Source organism: Copadichromis virginalis, linkage group LG19, assembly GCF_057382275.1.
Source record: "Copadichromis virginalis isolate Kocher_CV1m ecotype Utaka linkage group LG19, C_Virginalis_male_GT1.1, whole genome shotgun sequence".
In the NCBI taxonomy this organism is placed as follows: domain Eukaryota; kingdom Metazoa; phylum Chordata; class Actinopteri; order Cichliformes; family Cichlidae; genus Copadichromis; species Copadichromis virginalis.
This window is the reverse complement of record NC_140636.1, coordinates 412328-432500: the sequence shown is the minus strand read 5'-3', so window position 1 is coordinate 432500 and position 20173 is coordinate 412328. Positions and strand designations below refer to the sequence as shown.

At 42.7% G+C, this 20173-nt stretch overlaps 3 protein-coding genes across 3 annotated transcripts in view; 1 reads left to right on the top strand and 2 right to left on the bottom strand.

Moving 5' to 3' along the window:
- LOC146685312 (uncharacterized) overlaps nt 1–5089 on the bottom strand; it is a 5892-nt gene extending 803 nt beyond the window's left edge. Inside the window, exons 1-6 of the mRNA XM_085441529.1 lie at nt 4992–5089; nt 4673–4778; nt 2913–2983; nt 847–2812; nt 390–548; nt 255–308 (exon numbers count right to left, since the gene is read on the bottom strand). Of these exons, the coding sequence (XP_085297655.1) occupies nt 255–308; nt 390–548; nt 847–2509 (1876 nt within the window). The 5' untranslated portion in view covers nt 2510–2812; nt 2913–2983; nt 4673–4778; nt 4992–5089. The remainder of the gene's footprint in view (nt 1–254; nt 309–389; nt 549–846; nt 2813–2912; nt 2984–4672; nt 4779–4991) is intronic.
- The window catches only part of LOC146685309 (MAM domain-containing glycosylphosphatidylinositol anchor protein 2-like), a 164460-nt gene that overhangs the window by 123451 nt on the left and 20836 nt on the right, over nt 1–20173 (top strand). The window lies entirely within an intron of this gene.
- On the bottom strand, nt 7404–10723 carry LOC146685311 (histone-lysine N-methyltransferase set-1-like). The gene is made up of 5 exons (XM_085441530.1): nt 10226–10723; nt 9412–9532; nt 9166–9328; nt 8854–9046; nt 7404–7532 (listed from the first exon to the last, which is right to left on the bottom strand). Exons 1-5 carry the CDS (start codon nt 10262–10264, stop codon nt 7404–7406), a joined length of 645 nt encoding a protein of 214 aa, XP_085297656.1. The 5' UTR covers nt 10265–10723.

Sequence of the window (20173 nt, the reverse complement as noted above, 5' to 3'; positions counted from 1 at the left end):
AAATGAGACATTTAGTGTTCCGCTGTGAATAAAAGACTGAATAAAAAGTTGAATAAAAGTCTCTTGATGCATGCTCAATCATCCAGGTAAGTAAATCCCAAAACGTTGATTCTGTTAATCTGGACGTAGCGTTTTCAGTGGGAGAAACATTTTGTCACTCATCCAAGTGACTTTTTGCCACCACTCTGCAGTTTGCCATATGTTGCAAAGTGATGAAACAATAATAAGCTTAGAGAACCAACTGCACCCCTTACCTTCAGAGGGAGCAGCAGTCTCACTTGCTGCAGGCATTGTGAGTGGTCCTTCATCTGCTGATTACACAATTTGATTAAGTTTTAATATTTGTAACAAACATTTTATCCACAGAAACCAAGCTAGTGGTAACTTACCACAATCTACAGTGTCTTGGAGCTGCGCTGTGTTTGTGGAATCAGCTACTGCATGTACAGGCTCACTGGTGCCACACGCCAACATTGTGAGTGCTGTGTCATCATCATCTGATTCACTCTCACTGTCCTTTGTTTCAGCATCACTTAATGCAATTTCATCTGAGAAATTGTGGGAAAACCCCCCCAAAAAACCAAACACAAACCCCCCAAAAACCTCACATTAACAACGAGATATGACAAAATACAGAACAAATACTGGAAATTATAGTACATAGTTTTACTATTTAAGGCCACCACTCTGCAGTTTGCCAAATGTTGCAAAGTGATGAAACAATAGACTTCAAGAACCTTAAATCATGGACATTTAACAGAATGGTCTGTGCTTTTAGGTTTTAATTCTGTTGATAAAGCATAATATTCAACTACTGCCCTAATATTTGCTCCTTTCAATACAAACCTTCTATTTTGATCTCATCCAGTGATTTCCCCTGGATCTGGGAAAGTTGTCCTTTTTCCAGTGTTAAAAGCAGTTTGGAAATCTTGGCCAGCTGTGTTGTGGGAACTGGTAATCTGTAGAATTCGCGGTGAACGCGGATATCATGACCCAGGAAATCTGCAACCTGATCAAGTTCGTTGTTTTTCAAATTAAGGACTTGTGAGAGTGTGGCAACATGTTTTCTGAGCTGTGTCGATCTTAGATACTCAGGCTGCTTTGCTCCACACTGGTGTGCATGAACACGCAAGGAGTCCATTCCTCTGTAATGACTCATTGATCGGGGTCTTGCAAAGAGGTAGATATTAGTGGCACAAATACCACAGTCAGGCCTCCTACTAACCAGTAGTGACAGAGCATCCAGCATGCTTGGTGTTAGCAGAACTGGAACATTTCTGTCCCTTTTTCCCATTATTTCTATTCTACAGAAATAGTTACAGAGTCTCTGTTCCATTTCTGAGAGCCCCATGGCAACATCTGTGTGGAGTGCTGTTTTGTCTCTTTCAAGAAAACTTTTGAGGCGCATCTTTGAAACCTCTCCAGAACGTCTTCGGTTGAACACAATGATTTGTGAGAGTGTAACTTGTGCAAGTTGGGCATAATTCTGAGCTGTGGCTTCGTTCTCCAAGCTGCAAAAGGCACTTTCTGCAGATTTTTGAAGGTAGTGATGGAGAATCCGAACATCTTCTGTAAAGGGCAATGTTGATGGCTTGTTAAACTTTGCCTCACTCAATGTGTTCAAGGCACGGTGAGACACCATCTCAGACCATTTGGAGACATACAACTTCTTGAACGCATCAGTGGACTTGATTAGGGCTTCATCCTCTGTCATGAGGGCACGACAATGGATAATGTCAGACATTTTATGCAGTGTATGTCCCAGTTTCAGCGCAAGGCTTGGAGTTTTGTATGACAGTGTCTCTTCATCAAAACCTGAAACTTTCTTTACTGCTTGCACAACTCTCTGGAAATTAGCAGGCTTAATAGCTTCTTCCATGTTATGCACTGAGAATTCTGTGCGCAGACACAACAACAAACGTCCCGCTTCACGAAGCTTCTGTCGTATATAATCATACTTTGTAGGGTCTTGTCCATGTTTATTGTAGAGGGACTGGGCAAACTGAATAACAGTAAAGTCATTTCGCACAGCTGAGGCAATCTCATCTTGTTTCATAACAGCAAGAACCTTCCAGACTCCACTTGACACCTGCGGATAACACTGAGACTCCAGAGTTAAAGCCAGGCCGAGTACTTTGGTTCTTCCAGGTTCTTTATCCGTGTCATCTTTTGGTTTGTTAGGACATCTGCGGACATGTCTCCAAAGATCCTTGCGAACATACATCCCTTGACAATAAAAGCAATGAGCAAACTTTCCCTCTACTGCTTTAATCTTGGGTCTTCTCTTCACTTTCAGTGGTCCCACTCCACCATGCAAAACTGCAGCATTATGCTTAAAATTTCCCTTATTTCTCAATTTCTCTAACAGACTTTTACGCTCGTTTGAGTCTCTAGGCAGGGAAAATGCATGCACAACATCAGGAGCCGTTTTGTGCGTTTTCAGGTGGCGGGAAATTTTAGCTTGTGGTTTGCCACAAAAATAGCAGTAATTTCTTTTACTTAAAGTCATTTTTTCTGATTCAGTTTCGCAAAGCTCACTTTTATCTTGTGGCTTGTCCTTTGTCAAGTTGTGGATTAAATTCGTTGAATCTGATTGTTCATGCGCTTTGGAGATGTCATCTTGGCATAGCAGACCTTTTGATGTGCTTGGCAATAATGAGATGTCTTCATCTGAATCTTCATCATATGACTCTGAATCTGGCACATATTCTTCTTCTGATATGCTGTGGTTGCCATCATCATCGCTTGATATTTGATCCAGAACTGAATGTGGCAATCCATCCTCCCCTGAATATTCAGAAATTTCTTCTTTCTGGAATGTAAGAACAAAAGTTTTTTTAATTGATCAATACTTTAGACAGGTAAAAAATAAACTGAAAAAAAGTCAAGCCAAATATGAATGGGATACACACCTGTGTTGACTGGTGGCAATTCTGATTTGCCAATTTTGCAAGGCAAGATTTGTGCCAGACCCCTAAACAAACTGAAACACATTTTGATAGACTTAATTTAGCTTTGCAGTTCTATTTAAGTGAAGTAGTTTTTTGTCAAAGCATTGCAGTAATGTCAAATGCTGAAAAAAAAACAAAAAACAAAACTGTTCACATTAAGGATATTTTAATGACTACACATACACTGCTAATCCCCCTCCCCCCCCCAAAAAAGGACATCCCAGATGTGAATGAAGGAATTATTCTTATTAAATACTTTGTTCTTTAGGTAGTTGAGTGGCATGAAAGTGTGTAGTTGAATGTGTGTGGCCTCCAGATGCCTGTACGACTTCCCTACAATGCCTGGGCATGCTCGGGATGAGGTGGCGGATGGTCTCCTGAAGGATCTCCTCCAAGACCTGGACTAAAGCATCTGCCAACCCCTGGACAGTTTGTGGTGGATGGAGTGAGACATGATGTCCCAGATGTGCTCAATTGGATTCAGGTCTGGGGAACAGGCGGGCCAGTCCATAGCATCAATGCCTTTGTCATGGAGGAACTGCTGACATACTCCAGCCACATGAGGCCCAGTGTCGTCTCGCATTAGGTGGACCCCAGGGCCAAATGCACCAGCATGTGGTCTCACAAAGGGTCCGAGGACCTCATCTTGTTACCCAATGACAGTCAGGCTCTCTGGCAGGCACAGAAATGCCACCCCTCACCATTACTGACCCACTGCCAATATGATCATGCTGGAGGATGTTGCAGGCAGCAGAACATTCCCCACGGCATCTCCAGACTGTCACGTGCTCAGTTTGAACCTCCTTTCAGCTGTGAGGAGCATAGGGTGCCCGTGCTGAAGTTGCCAAACTTTGTGTTTTCTGGCAAATGCCAAACATCCTGCATGGTGTTGGACTGCAAGCTCAATCCCCACCTGTGGATGCTGGACCCTCAAGCCACCCTCATGAAGTCAGTTTCTGACCATTTGAGCAGACAGATGCACATTTGTAGCCTGTTTGAGGTCATTTTGCAGGGCTCCTCTTGTTCCTCCTTGCACAAAGGTGGAGGTAGCGGTCCTGCTGCTGGGTTGTTGCCCTCCTATGGCCTACTCCACATCCAGGTAGCACCTCCATGCTCTGGACACTACACTAACAGACACAGCAAACCTTCTTGCCACAGCTCACATTGATGTGCTACGCTAGATGAGCTGCACTACCTGAGCCCCTTGTGTGGGTTGTAGACTGTCTCATGCTACCACTAAAATGAAATCACCGCCAGCATTCAAAAGTGACCATAACATCAGCCAGAAAGCATAGGTGCTGAGAAGTGGTCTGTGGTCACCACCTGCAGAACCAGTCCTTTATTATGGTGAATTGACTATAATTTCCACTTGTTGTCTACTCTATTTGCAAAACAGCATGTGAAACTGGTTGTCAGTGTTACTTCCTAAGTGAACAGTTTGATTTCACAGAAGTGTGACTGACTTGGAGTAACATCGCATTGTTTAAGTGTTCCCTTTATTATTTTGAGCAGTTTATGTTATGGAATGGGGAATTGAGGACAATCCCAAGTATACCATTTTTACAAGGTCCTGCACCAATGAGGTAATACTGCATTTCTTTAATTAGACGTGACCACCCATTAATTAAAAAGGGAGCAGTGTTCATTTCAGCACGTCTTAACTTGTTGAACTCTATTAATGCTTTTTACTATACACTGTACCTATTCACTAAATGTCTCACCTTTGCACTTAAAGCCAAGCCACTTGAGGGAGGAAACCGGTCCCACACACTGAATGCACTTGTCCAAAGATGATATTGTTGTGCACACCAGACGATGATTGTGACACTGTTAGCAAAATATTGCAACATTTATTTGTTTTGGACAGTTGGAAAGGTGTGTTTTCAATTCAGTTGCAGATATCAACTAATAAACTTCGTCCATGTAAATCACATCACACCCAGGTGACTGCCAAACACACACACACACACACAGCATCCATAAAGAATGATGATAGATTAAATTATTAGTTCATTAAGTGGTACACTGGATTATATTTACCCTTTCAGGCTCTGGATGTTTCAGGTCCAGATCATTGTTTGGAAAGCTGTTTGGTTGCGGCTTTAGGCAGCTCACAGTCTTCTGAATCTGGCTGGTCTCAGTCTTCGTGTGTAACAGATAGAGAATGAAGACAAAAGAACAGTAATCTGACAGTTACTAAAAATGCATCACTCAAGAGGATGAATAGACCATTTCACTATCGGCAAATAGCGTAAGGTACACATCGTGCATGAGAAACATTCATTAAAATCTGTCCTAGGTCAATGTTACCTCTTCAAAATCTTGCACTGAAGAAGAATGCATGGCTTCTGAGCCTTGCTGAGGCATTTCTTCATCAAGATCCTGCAACAAAGAAAAGATGGCACAAAGATTAGACCAAGTGCTCTTCTTGCAACTGTACTGGGCAGGCCTGTGCTTCTGTCTTTAATTTGCATGTGTGTGTGTGTGTGTGGGGGGGGGGGGGGCTTTTCACTCAAGAAATGTTTTCTTCTGAAAAAAATACTGGCTACAATAGTTAACAACTGATTCCTTTGCAATCATCCACCCTCTTCCACTTATCCTTATCAGGATTGTGGGGTAGCAGTTTTGGGGCCTATACCAGCTACCATAGGGCAGTACAACCTGGACAGATCACCAGTCTAACATGGAAGGACAAGCATTTGCATTCACACCAAAGGGCAGTTTTGAATCACCAGTTAACCTAACCCCATAAGCTACATCTTTGGACTGTGGGAAGAAGCCAGAGTACACAGCCAGAGAGAGCCCATGCACTACAGCAGTAAAAAGTGCCTAAAACAAGTTAAGAAGTTGTATAGTACTATCTATCTTAATGTTCAAGCCTGAGTTTCAAACCACATAGAAACAAAGCACATGTAGTCAGTTCTGCATGCTGTAGGTCAAACTGTCAAGAAATACGAGAAGACCCCTCCTAAAACCAGAGTGATGTCACCATGAAGCAAACTTTGACGGAGTCTCCCAATAACAGTGTGGTCCTCCTAAGTCACATTTGGGTGGTTAACACACACACACACACTCAGATGTTATCCAGACTTGCACTTTGAAACAATGAAAAGGACCTACAAGCCACAGTCCATGTAAATCACATCACACCCAGGTGACTGCCAAACACAAACACACACACAGCATCCATAAAGAATGATGATAGATTAAATTATTAGTTCATTAAGTGGTACACTGGATTATATTTACCCTTTCAGGCTCTGGATGTTTCAGGTCCAGATCATTGTTTGGAAAGCTGTTTGGTTGCGGCTTTAGGCAGCTCACAGTCTTCTGAATCTGGCTGGTCTCAGTCTTCGTGTGTAACAGATAGAGAATGAAGACAAAAGAACAGTAATCTGACAGTTACTAAAAATGCATCACTCAAGAGGATGAATAGACCATTTCACTATCGGCAAATAGCGTAAGGTACACATCGTGCATGAGAAACATTCATTAAAATCTGTCCTAGGTCAATGTTACCTCTTCAAAATCTTGCACTGAAGAAGAATGCATGGCTTCTGAGCCTTGCTGAGGCATTTCTTCATCAAGATCCTGCAACAAAGAAAAGATGGCACAAAGATTAGACCAAGTGCTCTTCTTGCAACTGTACTGGGCAGTCCTGTGCTTCTGTCTTTAATTTGCATGTGTGTGTGTGTGTGTGTGGGGGGGGGGGGGGGGGGGGGGGGGCTTTCCACTCAAGAAATGTTTTCTTCTGAAAAAAATACTGGCTACAATAATTAACAACTGATTCCTTTGCAATCATCCATCCTCTTCCACTTATTCTTATCAGGATTGTGGGGTAGCAGTTTTGGGGCCTATACCAGCTACCATAGGGCAGTACAACCTGGACAGATCGCCAGTCTAACATGGAAGGACAAGCATTTGCATTCACACCAAAGGGCAGTTTTGAATCACCAGTTAACCTAACCCCATAAGCTACATCTTTGGACTGTGGGAAGAAGCCAGAGTACACAGCCAGAGAGAGCCCATGCATTACAGCAGTAAAAAGTGCCTAAAACAAGTTAAGAAGTTGTATAGTACTATCTATCTTAATGTTCAAGCCTGAGTTTCAAAAAATTTCAACATAGAAACAAAGCACATGCAGTCAGCTCTGCATGCTGTAGGTCAAACTGTCAAGACATACGAGAAGACCCCTCCTAAAACCAGAGTGATGTCACCATGAAGCAAACTTTGACGGAGTCCCCCAATAACAGTGTGGTCCTCCTAAGTCACATTTGGGTGGTTAACACACACACACACACACACTCAGATGTTATCCAGACTTGCACTTTGAAACAATGAAAAGGACCTACAAGCCACGGTCCATGTAAATCACATCACACCCAGGTGACTGCCAAACACACACACACACAGCATCCATAAAGAATGATGATAGATTAAATTATTAGTTCATTAAGTGGTACACTGGATTATATTTACCCTTTCAGGCTCTGGATGTTTCAGGTCCAGATCATTGTTTGGAAAGCTGTTTGGTTGCGGCTTTAGGCAGCTCACAGTCTTCTGAATCTGGCTGGTCTCCGTCTTCGTGTGTAACAGATAGAAAATGAATATACAGTGCATTTTTGAAGAGGCTTTTGAAACATTAAATAAACTGTATGAGAAAGATAAGTTTCAAGCTATTGTCTTTAAAATATTCACTGTCATGTATAGAGAATTTAAGGCCCTATGATTAAGAGACAAATAGTCAGTGTGATTTCTTTATTTTTTAAGCCATTGCTAAAGGAGTAAAACAATCACCTGTAGCAGCAACGAACTGTCACTAGGGCCCATTTATCTTCAAGGGACAAAATTTAAAATGAATCTAACTAAAGAGGCTACACAGCAAAATCTCCAGTGTTAAATTAACACTAGAGAGTGTCTATATGGGTCCACACAACACTGTTGAGTGTTGAATTAACACTTTTGACAGTGTTATATGTTTAAAAGTAACCTAGTCAGTTTTGAAGATTAACAAAGACTAACACTGAGCAGTGCTGATTTTCTAACACTGGAATATTTCTAACATTTTGAGTTATTTTCCAGTGTTAGAAAATCAGCACTGCTCAGTGTTAGCCATTGTTAATCTTCAAAACTGACTAGGTTACTTTTAAACATATAACACTGTCAAAAGTGTTAATTTAACACTCAACAGTGTTGTATTTAACACTCAGAGGTGTGGACCCTTATAGACACTCTCCAGTGTTAATTTAACACTGGAGATTTTGCTGTGTAGAATCACATTAAACATCAATCACTGTTAAAATTTAGAAACCGAAAGCCATTTTTTATTTCTGCATACCTGCTGATATTTTTTTAGTGCTTTTAGAGGGCTTTGATGTGGCAGCCATCACAATTGCCTGTTTTCCATTAGTACCTACCCCTGTTTTTCCAGTAGGTTATAGTACCATGTAGTTTTTCAGTAACTACTGCACCAAGGTTCCAAGTGATCCAAAGTGATCAGAAAATTTGACATAGACTGAATGCCACCAGGTGGCTGGTCAATGGTGTCACTCGATAAGTTATGAGTGCGCCTCCTTCGTGAAAATCCAAGCCATCATTTTTGAAACTCTGAAATGTTTGAAATAGCGACCAAAATTAACAGCGTGATCCCTGAATTGAACACTAAAGTATAGACTGAGCAGCAGGCATTTTGTCACCTTGACGTCCATGCTTGCTGTGGCATTTATATCACTGGATGCTCGGCTGCATTGCTATAGTTACCCCAGGCACAGTAGGTGATACTCAATTTCAGTGAAAAACTAGATGCCCTAAGTCACGTTAAGCCAATTTGAGTAGGTACAAATGTAAAAATGGCTTAGGGTATGCAATTTATCAGTTCCAAAAAGTACAATTGTAGAAATACCTTGCATCTCCAGAGCCAATCCGAGTCACCATAATTATAGTCTATTTCTTCGCCTGGACTTATGTCTCTGCTTGCAAATAAGCATAGATGGGGCTTTCCATTGATATTTAATATTTTCATCTTAGCACTTGGACTGATGTGGTTGTCGTTGACAAGTCTGCCTAATGACCCATCTTCTTGAGATGCATCCACACTGTGGGGTTAGGCAAAAAAGTATTAGCTTAACTAGTTAGTTAGGAAGCTTTTTTTTTTCATAAATCAAAAGCAATGTGTCATTTAATCTTAATCAAACTACACTGATATAATACGCACCACCAGAGTTTTCCATCAAACTTGAATTCAAACATGAACACCTTCAGGCTGTCATGATAAACTCTGTGTCTCCGCTCACATTCTTCTTTTGTTATGAGTTTACCTCTGTATTCCAAAAGAAAGTCTCCTTTTTGGAATGGAACAGTCGTGAAAATGCCCCGACCTGAATTGCAGAGGCATACCAAGTGAGTGACAAAAGACAAAGTGACAAACTCCAAATCTAATCCAAACTAAAGACCAACTTACCTTTGAAGGCATTTATGTAGTGGATATCAAGTCCCAGTTTGTCCCTTCCAGCAGAAACATGACAGACTGCATCCTCCCGTGGAGGAATGCGTCTCCTTCGCATGTTCTCCTGTACGATTGGCTGTATTACCAAAGCATATAAAGTATTACGATTATCGTCATCATTGTCATCATCATCAGTAGTAGCAGAACTAGCAGTAGTGTAGTTTACAGCATAAACACAGCTGACTTATTCATAGTGCTAATTTATGCCTTCTTTTAAAATGTTAAAGGCCTAGTACTCAAAATGGCGACATGTGACATTTCTGTAATGGCGACTGCAGAGAGTGATACAAGTACTGAGAAAGCTTAGGCATCAAAACTGTAAGAAGTTTTTTCTTCAGGCATATAAATAAATACACGACTAAATACACTTATACCCTTGCTTTTATTTTAGGGCTGTCAGCAGAATGACAGACATTGGACAAACTGCCCGAAATTAGCTAACAGCGACATCAGGGATTTTGACTCAGACTGCGCTGGTTTAATTGTTAATCGCGTTAGTCGCGATGTCGGCATTAACACGTTTAAGCCACAATAATGCTTTAACACCGAGTAAATCCTAACACGGGTTAGCCCGCTTTATCGCGTTGACGCGGTTAGTCGTCAGCCCTATTTTATTTACTCAATGACAAACGCTGGGGCCGTTTTACTTCTTCAAAGACTCACTAACAGTCCATAAAGCATAAATTAAACCAGTTTAATATAGGCCTGTGCACCTATAATTTCATATAGTATTAAAGTCATGGTGCATTTTACATTAAAAAAGGCTTACCTTTGTGTTTTTAATCCGTCTTCGTATTGCCGTCGACATACACTTGTTAAAGGGCACGCGCGCGAAAGTTGTGGCGCCGTTTCCTGTAGGTACCGCCTATATATATAGCCTACCAATCACAATGACTTCCGGCCGTGTGTATTGAAAATGTGTATTAAATTGCAGTACCTACACACATCCACTCTAACTCGAAACGTCGCTGTGCAATACACTGGAATACACAAAAATCAGGTGAGGGGTATAGGTGGACTTTTAAGAAAATCAGAAAATCTTTTAATTATAGTTTAATAAATGAATTTACACTACAGTTTAAGCAAATACAGGTCAAAAGATAAATAATGACCTCATAAGAAGTAGAAAAAATTATTATTTAGACACTTAAAAATGCATTTACAAGTCATGTTTTAGGGGGACACATGAATACACAGCAAAAAGTCGAAATGTCCCCGGAGCCCAGGTACAGCGCAGGTCAAATGTCAATCCATACCACATAGACGCACTCACAGACACACACACATACGCAGACACACACACACACACACGCAGACACACACACACACACACACGCAGACACACACACGCAGACACACACCTGTGGATTGGTTAACAGAACATCTTATGGTCATCAGAGCAATGGGCAGGGCTGCGACCCAATTTAGCCCTGTCTGCGCACAGATTTTAGCCAACTTGTTTTTCAAATTTAGGTTCATCCTCTCTACCTTTCCTTGAGATTGAGGATGATAGACCGTCCCGAACTTATGTTGCACTCCCAACATCCTCTCTACCTCTTGCAAATCTTTGTTCTTGAAGTGAGTACCATTGTCTGATCTAATTCTCTTGGGAAACCCATGCCTTGGAATGTAATGATTGATTAAGCACTTAATCACGCTTTTCGCGTCTTCACGTTTGGTCGCCCATGCTTCGGGCCATCCAGTCAGAACATCCACACACACCAACAAATACCTCACCCCACCTGGGCCTGTATCTGCGTGTGTGTGTGTGGTCCATAGGGAGTAAGTAAAGCGCCATACAAATACAGACCATTTTACAGTTCTGCAGCTCTGACAGCAAGAAAAGAAATGCAGATTAAAACTGACTCTGACTGTTAATCATTTCATTGAACTGTTCGACAGGGACCAAACCGTTGCTAACATGTGTTGCAGAGACAGGCGATGCCCACCCTGAACAAATAAAAAAGCAGCAACGCAGTGTGAGGAGTGCTCACTGACTGAATGAGAGCACCATGATTGACACACTACAGAGTTTTATTCTGCATCGGATAAAATGGTTTGTTTCCATAGTGTAGTTTAGGGAAAAGGAGTGCCTGACACTATGCCAGACTGTCACTGTCAGGAAACAATGACTTGAAAAAGAAAACAGATACAAAAATGGAAGAAGGGGGAAGGCATATGGAGGTGAGAAGAAAAGTCAGGAATGTGGGGTGAGAGCTGGGGCTTGAAATGTAGGGACTACAGCTGGGAAAAGGAGAAAGCTGGCCCTTTTATGTAATAGCGTGTTAGTTTTCTGTCAGATGTAATGGGATACAAACCGTCCAAAAGTTCTACTTTTCTCTCATCAGTCCACAGAAAAACTCTTGGAGACTATGAAGGTGTTTTTTGGACAGACCTTTGTGTCCTTTTTGTCACTGCTGCTTTTTGGCTTGGGACATTCAACATCTCCATTAGATCCCATTCCCAGAAGATTGTGATCTGTCTCTGTTAATGGGCTACCTGCTACATGACTTTATGGTGACTGTAATTAAACCTTTACTTACAGTGGTTTGCAAAAGTATTCGGCCCCCTTGAACTTTCCCACATCTTGTCACATCACAGCCACAAACATGAATCAGTTTTATTGGAATGATGATGATGGCGTGATGGATGAAGGTGAAAGACCAACACAAAGTGGTGCACACGTGAGAAGTGGAACGAAAATCAGACATGATTCCAAACATGTTTTACAAATAAATAACTGCAAAGTGGGGTGTGCGTAATTATTCAGCCCCCTTTGGTCTGAGTGCAGTCAGTTGTCCATAGACGTTGCCTGATGAGTGCTAATGACTAAACAGAGAGCACCTGTGTGTAATCTAATGTCAGTACAAATACAGCTGCTCTGTGACGGCTCCAGATGTTGTCTAAGAGAATATTGGGAGCAACAACACCATGAAGTCCAAAGAACACACCAGACAGGTCAGGGATAAAGTTATTGAGAAATTTAAAGCAGGCTTAGGCTACAAAAAGATTTCCCAAGCCTTGAACATCCCACGGAGCTCTGTTCAAGCCATCATTCAGAAATGGAAGGAGTATGGCACAACCGTAAACCTACCAAGACAAGGCCGTCCACCTAAACTCACAGGCCGAACAAGGAGTCTTTTTGTCGGAGTCTAAAATTGTGAGAGCGAGGCCAGTAAATCCACCTGCTGCGAACCAGGATTCAGGATCCCCAGCTGCGATGCAGGAAGGTTTCCAGCCTACTTAGAAGTGACAACTGCATTACTTCTTGACAGATAAGCTTATGAGATCTCAAAACAATACACTACCCGGGTAGTACCACTAACATTAACACTACACACACACTTCACACACCTGAACTGAAAAGACTGAAAAGAACTCTGAACTCTGAAACTGAAACTGAACTGACAGACTGACAAATATGGACTATTGGAACTGTTGAATGACTGTTTATGGTTTTGTTTAAATAAATGTTGACTGTTCTTTTAGCTGTGTGTCATTAGCTTCTTAGTCGATTCCTAGAGAACATGAGCCCAAGATCCTAACTTTCTCTACATTCTGTAGTCGTAAAGTATTGTGTGTTACATAGTACCTTTTCCTGGCGAGCCAGCCAGGAGTGATTAAAACACAGATGGACAGATGGATCTTAAACGGTCCATCGGTATTACTGGAGTTACTAGTCTAGATTCTGATGCTGATATTATTGCTTCCTTGGAGAAGTATGGGGTGGTAACAAGGATTCTAAGGGTCCCGAATGCACAACCAGACTGTGGGGAAACTGTCAGAATTTCCCCTTGAGATTGAAAATGTGACCAACAAGAATGTAAAATGGCAGGCTAGTCGCATTGAAGCGCCAGCACTGCATCATACTCCAAAGCCAGACCTTGTTTTGACTGACTCAAGCGATGAAAATGATATTGACAGTTTTTCTGACCACAGTACTACACCCTTGATAGAGACAGCAAAACTAAAGTACCACCACAGACGGCACCTTACATCCCAGCGAGTCACCCATTCAGCTAAATCTCAGACTTGTAGAGTTGTTAAACTAAAGACCACTCCAACCAAACTTCCAGTGGTGACAGATGAAGTAACTAACTCACCAGAGATACAGCGTATAGTAGTTAAACATGTAATCATAAATGACTCTGTCACTACACATAGCCAATCTAAATGGTTATGCTCACTCTCAGGCCGTGTGGGAACCCCCTCCACCAGATGCTAAACTTGACCAGATGCAATGACATTTTGGGCCTATGTTGGGATTTAAATATACAATCTTAATGCTTATTTGCTGAGTAGATTGTTTTACGAGAGGCCCAGACTTGACTAGGTCACAGGCTGACAGGAAACTGCATGTTTTTGCAGAATATGAGGAGCTCCAGGCAGAAACTAAGTAGAGTGTTTGATCGAAGCTTAAAGTGTGTGTGACGTCTAGAGGAAGAATATAAATAATCAGGCTTCTGTTTTCTGCCTGAGACTTGAGCTGTCGTTGCTGGGTGTGCTAAGTCTCCATTTTCCAGAAAATGTAAAATTAAAGATCTTTTGAGTTTGACCACTTTGAGCCGTGTCTTTCTTGGCCGTTGAAGAATAAAAAGAACTGGATTTAATACCTACTAAGACAAAACCTATTGTGCATGTGCATTCTGTCCCTGATTTCCCATACTACACTGACACAAGTGCAAGTGTATTGCAGGCCTATATCTCTGAAACTGAGAGTCTAAAGAAGCAGTTTGTGGAACTGCAGCTGCAACTGACGACAAAAGCATCTCAAAAGCAAAGAAAGTGACGTTATAGCAATGGAAAAAACACAAGAGCCACCTGCACCTGTAGTTGACATTCTGGTACACCAAGTTCCACCACAAACCCCAGTGAGAGCTGAGCCTAAGGCTTGGTTCTGTTTTAGGTGCGGTGAAGATGGTCATATAGCCAGGAACTGCGAAAATGCTATAAACAAGGCTGTGGTTGATCAAAAGTACAAAGAACTAAAAGCCAGACAGGAAGAATGGAAAGCCCAGCAGCAGGGTCAAGCTTTAAACTGGAGCAGGTTCCACTAATGGGACATATGGGAACCAAGAACATTCACAAGAGTCCCAATTCAGAACAGAGATGTCAAAGTAAACAACATGTTGAATCCATTTCAAGTCACCTTCCAAATGGACTAGTCGGATCAAGGTCTCTTGCAGAGGTTAAGATTGGGGAACTATCACATAGTTGCCTCATTGACTCAGGGTCTCAGGTTACCACGATTTCGACATCATTTCAGTTGACCCACTTACCTTCTCATCCTCTTTTGCCATTAAATGATCTGTTAGAAGTTGAAGGTGCTGCAGGCCAATTTGTCCCTTATCTTGGGTATACTGAAGTTGACATCAGTTTCCCAAAGTTTCACAGGGAAGGAGAAAGTTGTAACTGTAACTGTAGCCTAAAATGGACGTGTCAGAAATATCTGTGCAGGGCCCGGATCCACTCTTCTAGTCGAGCCCCAAAGCCAGTTCAGCCTGCAAAGTCAACCTCAAGGAAGTACTGGTTTTTCTTGATGATCTTATAGTGTTTTCCAATACTTTGAAGGAACATGAAGAAGAGCTTCTCCATTTAGGACACATGGTCTCAGAACAGGGAGTGGAGACAGATCCTGATAAAATCTCTGCACTGACACCATGGCCCAGACCCACAAACCTGTCAGAACTGAAGTCATTTTTAGGCTTCACCGGCTACTGTATTATCGCAGGTTTGTCAAAGATTATTCCAAAATTACAAGGCCATTGAATGATTTGACAGCTGGTTATGTCCCTGCCAGGAAGCTGAAACACCACAAATCACCATCAAACAGCGTCCTGAACCGTCCTTTTAAGGAGAAATGGACTCCCTTATGTGAGGAAGTTTTCAAGGCCCTCTTTGATAAGTTGACATCTGCACCAGTGCCTTGGTTTGCTGACCCCAGGAAACCCTATGATTTACATAGCGATACTAGTTCACATGGACTTGGTGCAGCCCTATACCAGGAAGAAGAAGATCAGTTAAGAGTCATCGCCTATGCCAGCAGAGGCCTGTCAAACTGTGAAAGAAGGTATCCCACTCACAAAATTGAATTTCTTGCACTGAAGCAATTACAGACAAGTTTGCTGATTATTTGTATGGAGCTGACTTTACCATCATGACTGACAATAACCCAATAACCTACGTGTTAACGTTTGCTAAACTTGACACAACTGGACACCGATGGCTTGCTGCTTTGTCGAATATCAATTTCAACATATAGTACAGAGCCGGTAAAAGAAATCAGGATGCGGATGGATTATCAAGACGGCTGCATGTTTCTGTTGAAACTGATGACAGTACAACTGCTGAGGACGAGAGAGTAAAGCAATTAATTGCAAAGTTTACAGAGGGAAACAGTGCAACATTTCCAATGGATGCTCTAAAAGCTGTATGCGAGAAGTACCACATCTCCTGACACCAAAAGGCTAAACCACCACCTAGCTTCTGCGGTGGAGTGTTTGGCAGTGGATGCAAGTGCGATACCTGACAAGTTTGTTCAAGCCGACGTGCTGACTGGTACTAGCACTCCTTCCTCTCCCAACAAGATTGGGCTGCAGAACAAAGGCGTGACCCTATAATAAGCAGAGTCATAGACCTTGTCTATACAGGAAAACGCCTTTCCTATCGTCTTAGGCAAAAGGAGGAAAGGGAAGTCCAACTCATGTTAAGAGTACAGGATCAGTTGTCCATAATAGACAATGTCTATACATATATATATATGTATATGTACGGAAGCGAGTGAGCCAAGGCCAGACTCTTTTTCAACTAGTGCTCCCGAAGGGGTACAGGGAAGTAGCTCTTAAAAGTCTTCATGATGCAGTAGGTCACATGGGATTTGAAAGATGGACTAATCCAGTAGAACGGTTTAACTGTACACTGCTAGGGATGCTTGGAACACTCCAAGAAGAGGACAAACTAAAATGGCGTGATCATGTGCAGCCATTGGCTCACGCCTACAATTGCACAAAAAATGACACAACTGGGTATTCACCCTATCAGCTCATGTTTGGGAGACAGCCAAACCTTCCAAATGATGTGGCTTTTGCACTTAATGTGAGCAGGCAGGACAGTGTAACTCACAGTGAATATGTGAAGAAGCTCAGAGAAAGCCTGCAGGAAAGTTACGTACTTGCTGTGGAACATAGCGAGAAAGCTGCCCTACGCAATAAGTCAAGATACGATCTAAAAGTGAGACAATCCACCTTGGAGGTTGGAGATCGTGTTCTTGTCAAGAATGTTGGAATACGAGGGAAACACAAACTAGCTGACAGATGGAGTCAGATGGTCTACAAAGTTTTGAAAGAGATCAATGACTCTGCTGTATATGTTGTTGCTCCACTCATGTCAGATGGGCCTGAGAGGACACTGCATAGAGACTTACTGCTACCGTGTGGGTTCCTGTCACGCTCAGTGCCAATCGAACCCAGTCATGGAAATCCAGAAAAAGAGACACTCAAAGGCAACACCTCCAAAGAGAATCCAGTTTCTGAAGTTGAAGGAGACTATCGTTATCTGGGTGATGATGATATTGTGGATTATGACTTTCCAGTAGTTTACAAAGAAGTCAGTTACCCAGCTTTCACTACTGTCAGTGAAATCCCCAAAGCAACTGAGTCTGTGTCAGAACAAAGTGTGGACCCAGACGAGTCTAAACCCTGCAGTAGAGGAGTTTCATTCTGCACCCGTGGAGCTGGATGAGAGTGATGTTTCACTTCAAGGCTCAAGTGGAAATGACCCTCCAATGAAAGAAATAGGTGTTATTGTTAGTGAGGAATATTCATCTGTTGTCACGGCTGCACAGCAGTCGTGTGGTGAATTGAGTAAAGGATCCAAGATGCAGGCACTGACTGGGGTGCGAGTGAATATTTATTTGCAGAGGTGATAAGGTGACAAAAACAGGAGGAGCAGAGCGGGGAGTAAACCAACCTAAACTGGGGAAAACTAAAGAACTCAACTTAAACCAAACACGCACAGGGGGAGGAACAAAATGCACAATGAAAGATGGCGGAGAGACGCAGACTAAACACCAGGTTACACAGAATGATGCAGACGGACACGGCGTTAAACAGACGACGCGACAGAGAGCACAGGAAAACACAGGGCTTAAATACACAGGGAGTAATCAGGGAATGGGCCACAGGAGGGAGACACAGCTGGGAGCAATTAGGCTAACGAGACAGGGGAGAGGTAAAACTGAACACACTGACATGAGACATGAACTTTCAGAATAAAACAGGAAACTAACAGACACAGAGAACCAGACAGGACACTGAACATGACAGGCAGACTCATGAGCAGACACAATAACACCATGGACAGACAGAGGGAACACAGAGAAGTGTAAGCAGGCAGGTAAAGAACAGAAACCTAACAAATGGCAAAATCACAACAGAATACACACTCGGAATGAACAAAAGCATAAGGAAACACAAAACACTGAGTCCTCAGACTCAGGACCATGACATCTGTTCATGATTCATGTGCTGATATAGATCCAGAACCTCTGAAAGAAGTTATTGACGTAACTCAGGAGCAGTACCAAACAGGGCTGTCGGATGGAAAAGAGGAGAGTGATGGAGATGGATTAGAGGCAGAAGTTGCTGAAGATTAAAAACCTCCAGAAACAAGAGAAATCAGGCGGTCAGCTTGGAACAGGACTGAACCTAGCAGACTAACCTACAACACTTTGGGAAATCCCTTAACATTAGTGATGCATTCTCTTTTAAACAGTCTTGATCACATTTTTTCACATGCCCTTGACTCAAACCCTTCCCCATGTGTTGGCAGAGTAAAAACCATTTAAAGTGACTGCTGTCATGCAGGGATGCATGCCGATTTAGGGCATGTGTGTAAATCTTAAGCACAATAAATCTGGACAGATGAGATGCCATACTAAACTTCCACCTGCTTAACTGCAGATCCACACAGCCCAACTGTCACCTGGTTAAATATGCTGACGACACAGTTCTCCTGTCACTGCTGTCAGGCCCACTCTTCAGGAGTTTGTAGAGTGGTGTGACAGCTCAAACCTGAACTGAACGTGAGCAAAACCAAAGAGATGGTGGTGACCTTCTCCAGTAAGCAGAGGGATCTGGCTGCTTCAGTCACCACCATCCACGGGAAGCCAGTGGAGAAGTTGAGGAGCACAAATACCTGGGAACCATCTTTGACAACCTCCTGAAATTCTCTGCCAACACAGAGGAGATTCTCATGAGGTGCCACTGACGGCTACACCTCCTTAGGAAACTCAACTCCTTTGGAGTCAGCACAGCCATCATGATGACTTTTTAATATGCTTTCCTGGAAAGCATCATGACCTCCATCAGCTGCTGGTTCCACTCCCTCAGCCTTCATCCAGGAACAGACTGCAGCACACTGCATCAGTGTGCTCTACAGTCATTGGCCTGTCAGAATTCTGGCTCGGGTTTTCAGCCAACAGGCCCTCAGACAGAATCAGAATCAGAATAGTGTTTATTGGCCAAGTATATGTGCAGACACATACAGGGAATTTGGTTCCGGTAGATGGTGGCTCTCAAGCACAGCAATGTAAATCACACACACACACACACACACACACACACACACACACACACACACACACACACACACACACACACGTCTATATATACACATTACACATACGTACACAAAGCTGTGTAAACCAACTATAAACAACTAATCTAAACTTATATACATAAAATACAGAAATGAATGAGGTGGAATGAATACTACAAAATGTACATAAGGTGCAGTTGCAGTCTGGCAGTGGGAGCAGTGTGACAGGTCAACTGTTTAGGAGGGAGCTGGCGAGGGGAAAGAAACTGTTCCTGTGTCGGGTGGTCCTGGTCTGCAGGCTTCTGTACCGTCTGCCAGAGGGCAGCAGATCAAAAAGTCTGTGTGCAGGGTGTGAGGGGTCTGTGATGATTTTCTCTGCCCGTTTCCTGGTTCTTGAGAGGTACAGATCCTGGATGGAGGGCAGGGGGCGCCGATGATCCTTTCTGCTGCCCGTACAGTCCGCTGCAGTCTGCTCCTGTCCTGTTTAGTGGCTGCTCCATACCAGACTGTGATGGAGGAGCACAGGACAGACTCAATGACCGCAGTGTAGAACTGGATCAGCAGCTCCTGTGGAAGACTGTACTTCCCCAGTTGTCTCAGGAAGTACATCCTGACAGGCAGCCAAAATCATCAACGACCCCTCTCACATTCTTCACCACGCATTTCAATGGCTCCCCTCTGGGCGACGCCTCCACTGCATTTCCTGCAGGACAGAGAGGAGGAGGAGCGCCACCTTTGTCCCCAAAGCAGCTCTGCTTTTTAACTCCAGCCGATGAGACCATTTCCCACACCAGAAACATAAACTACACTCTTTTATACTGCTGACACTTTACTCACTTTTACTCACTTACAGTTATTTATTCACCTTTCAGTCACTTTAATTTTAAAACTGTATATACTGTATATTCTGTGTATTTATTGCCCTGTCCTTATCTTCAAAGTCATGCTGCTCTGTTGTATCTTAATTGCCCCTCGGGGATAAATAAAGTCTTCTGATTCTGAGTTTGATTCTGCTTTCTATACAGGGATCAGCTGAAATGAATCAGAAAGAATAACTCCCAACAAGGGTGAACAAACACCTAAGATATGGTCATTTCATCAGTGGAACACCTGATTAAAT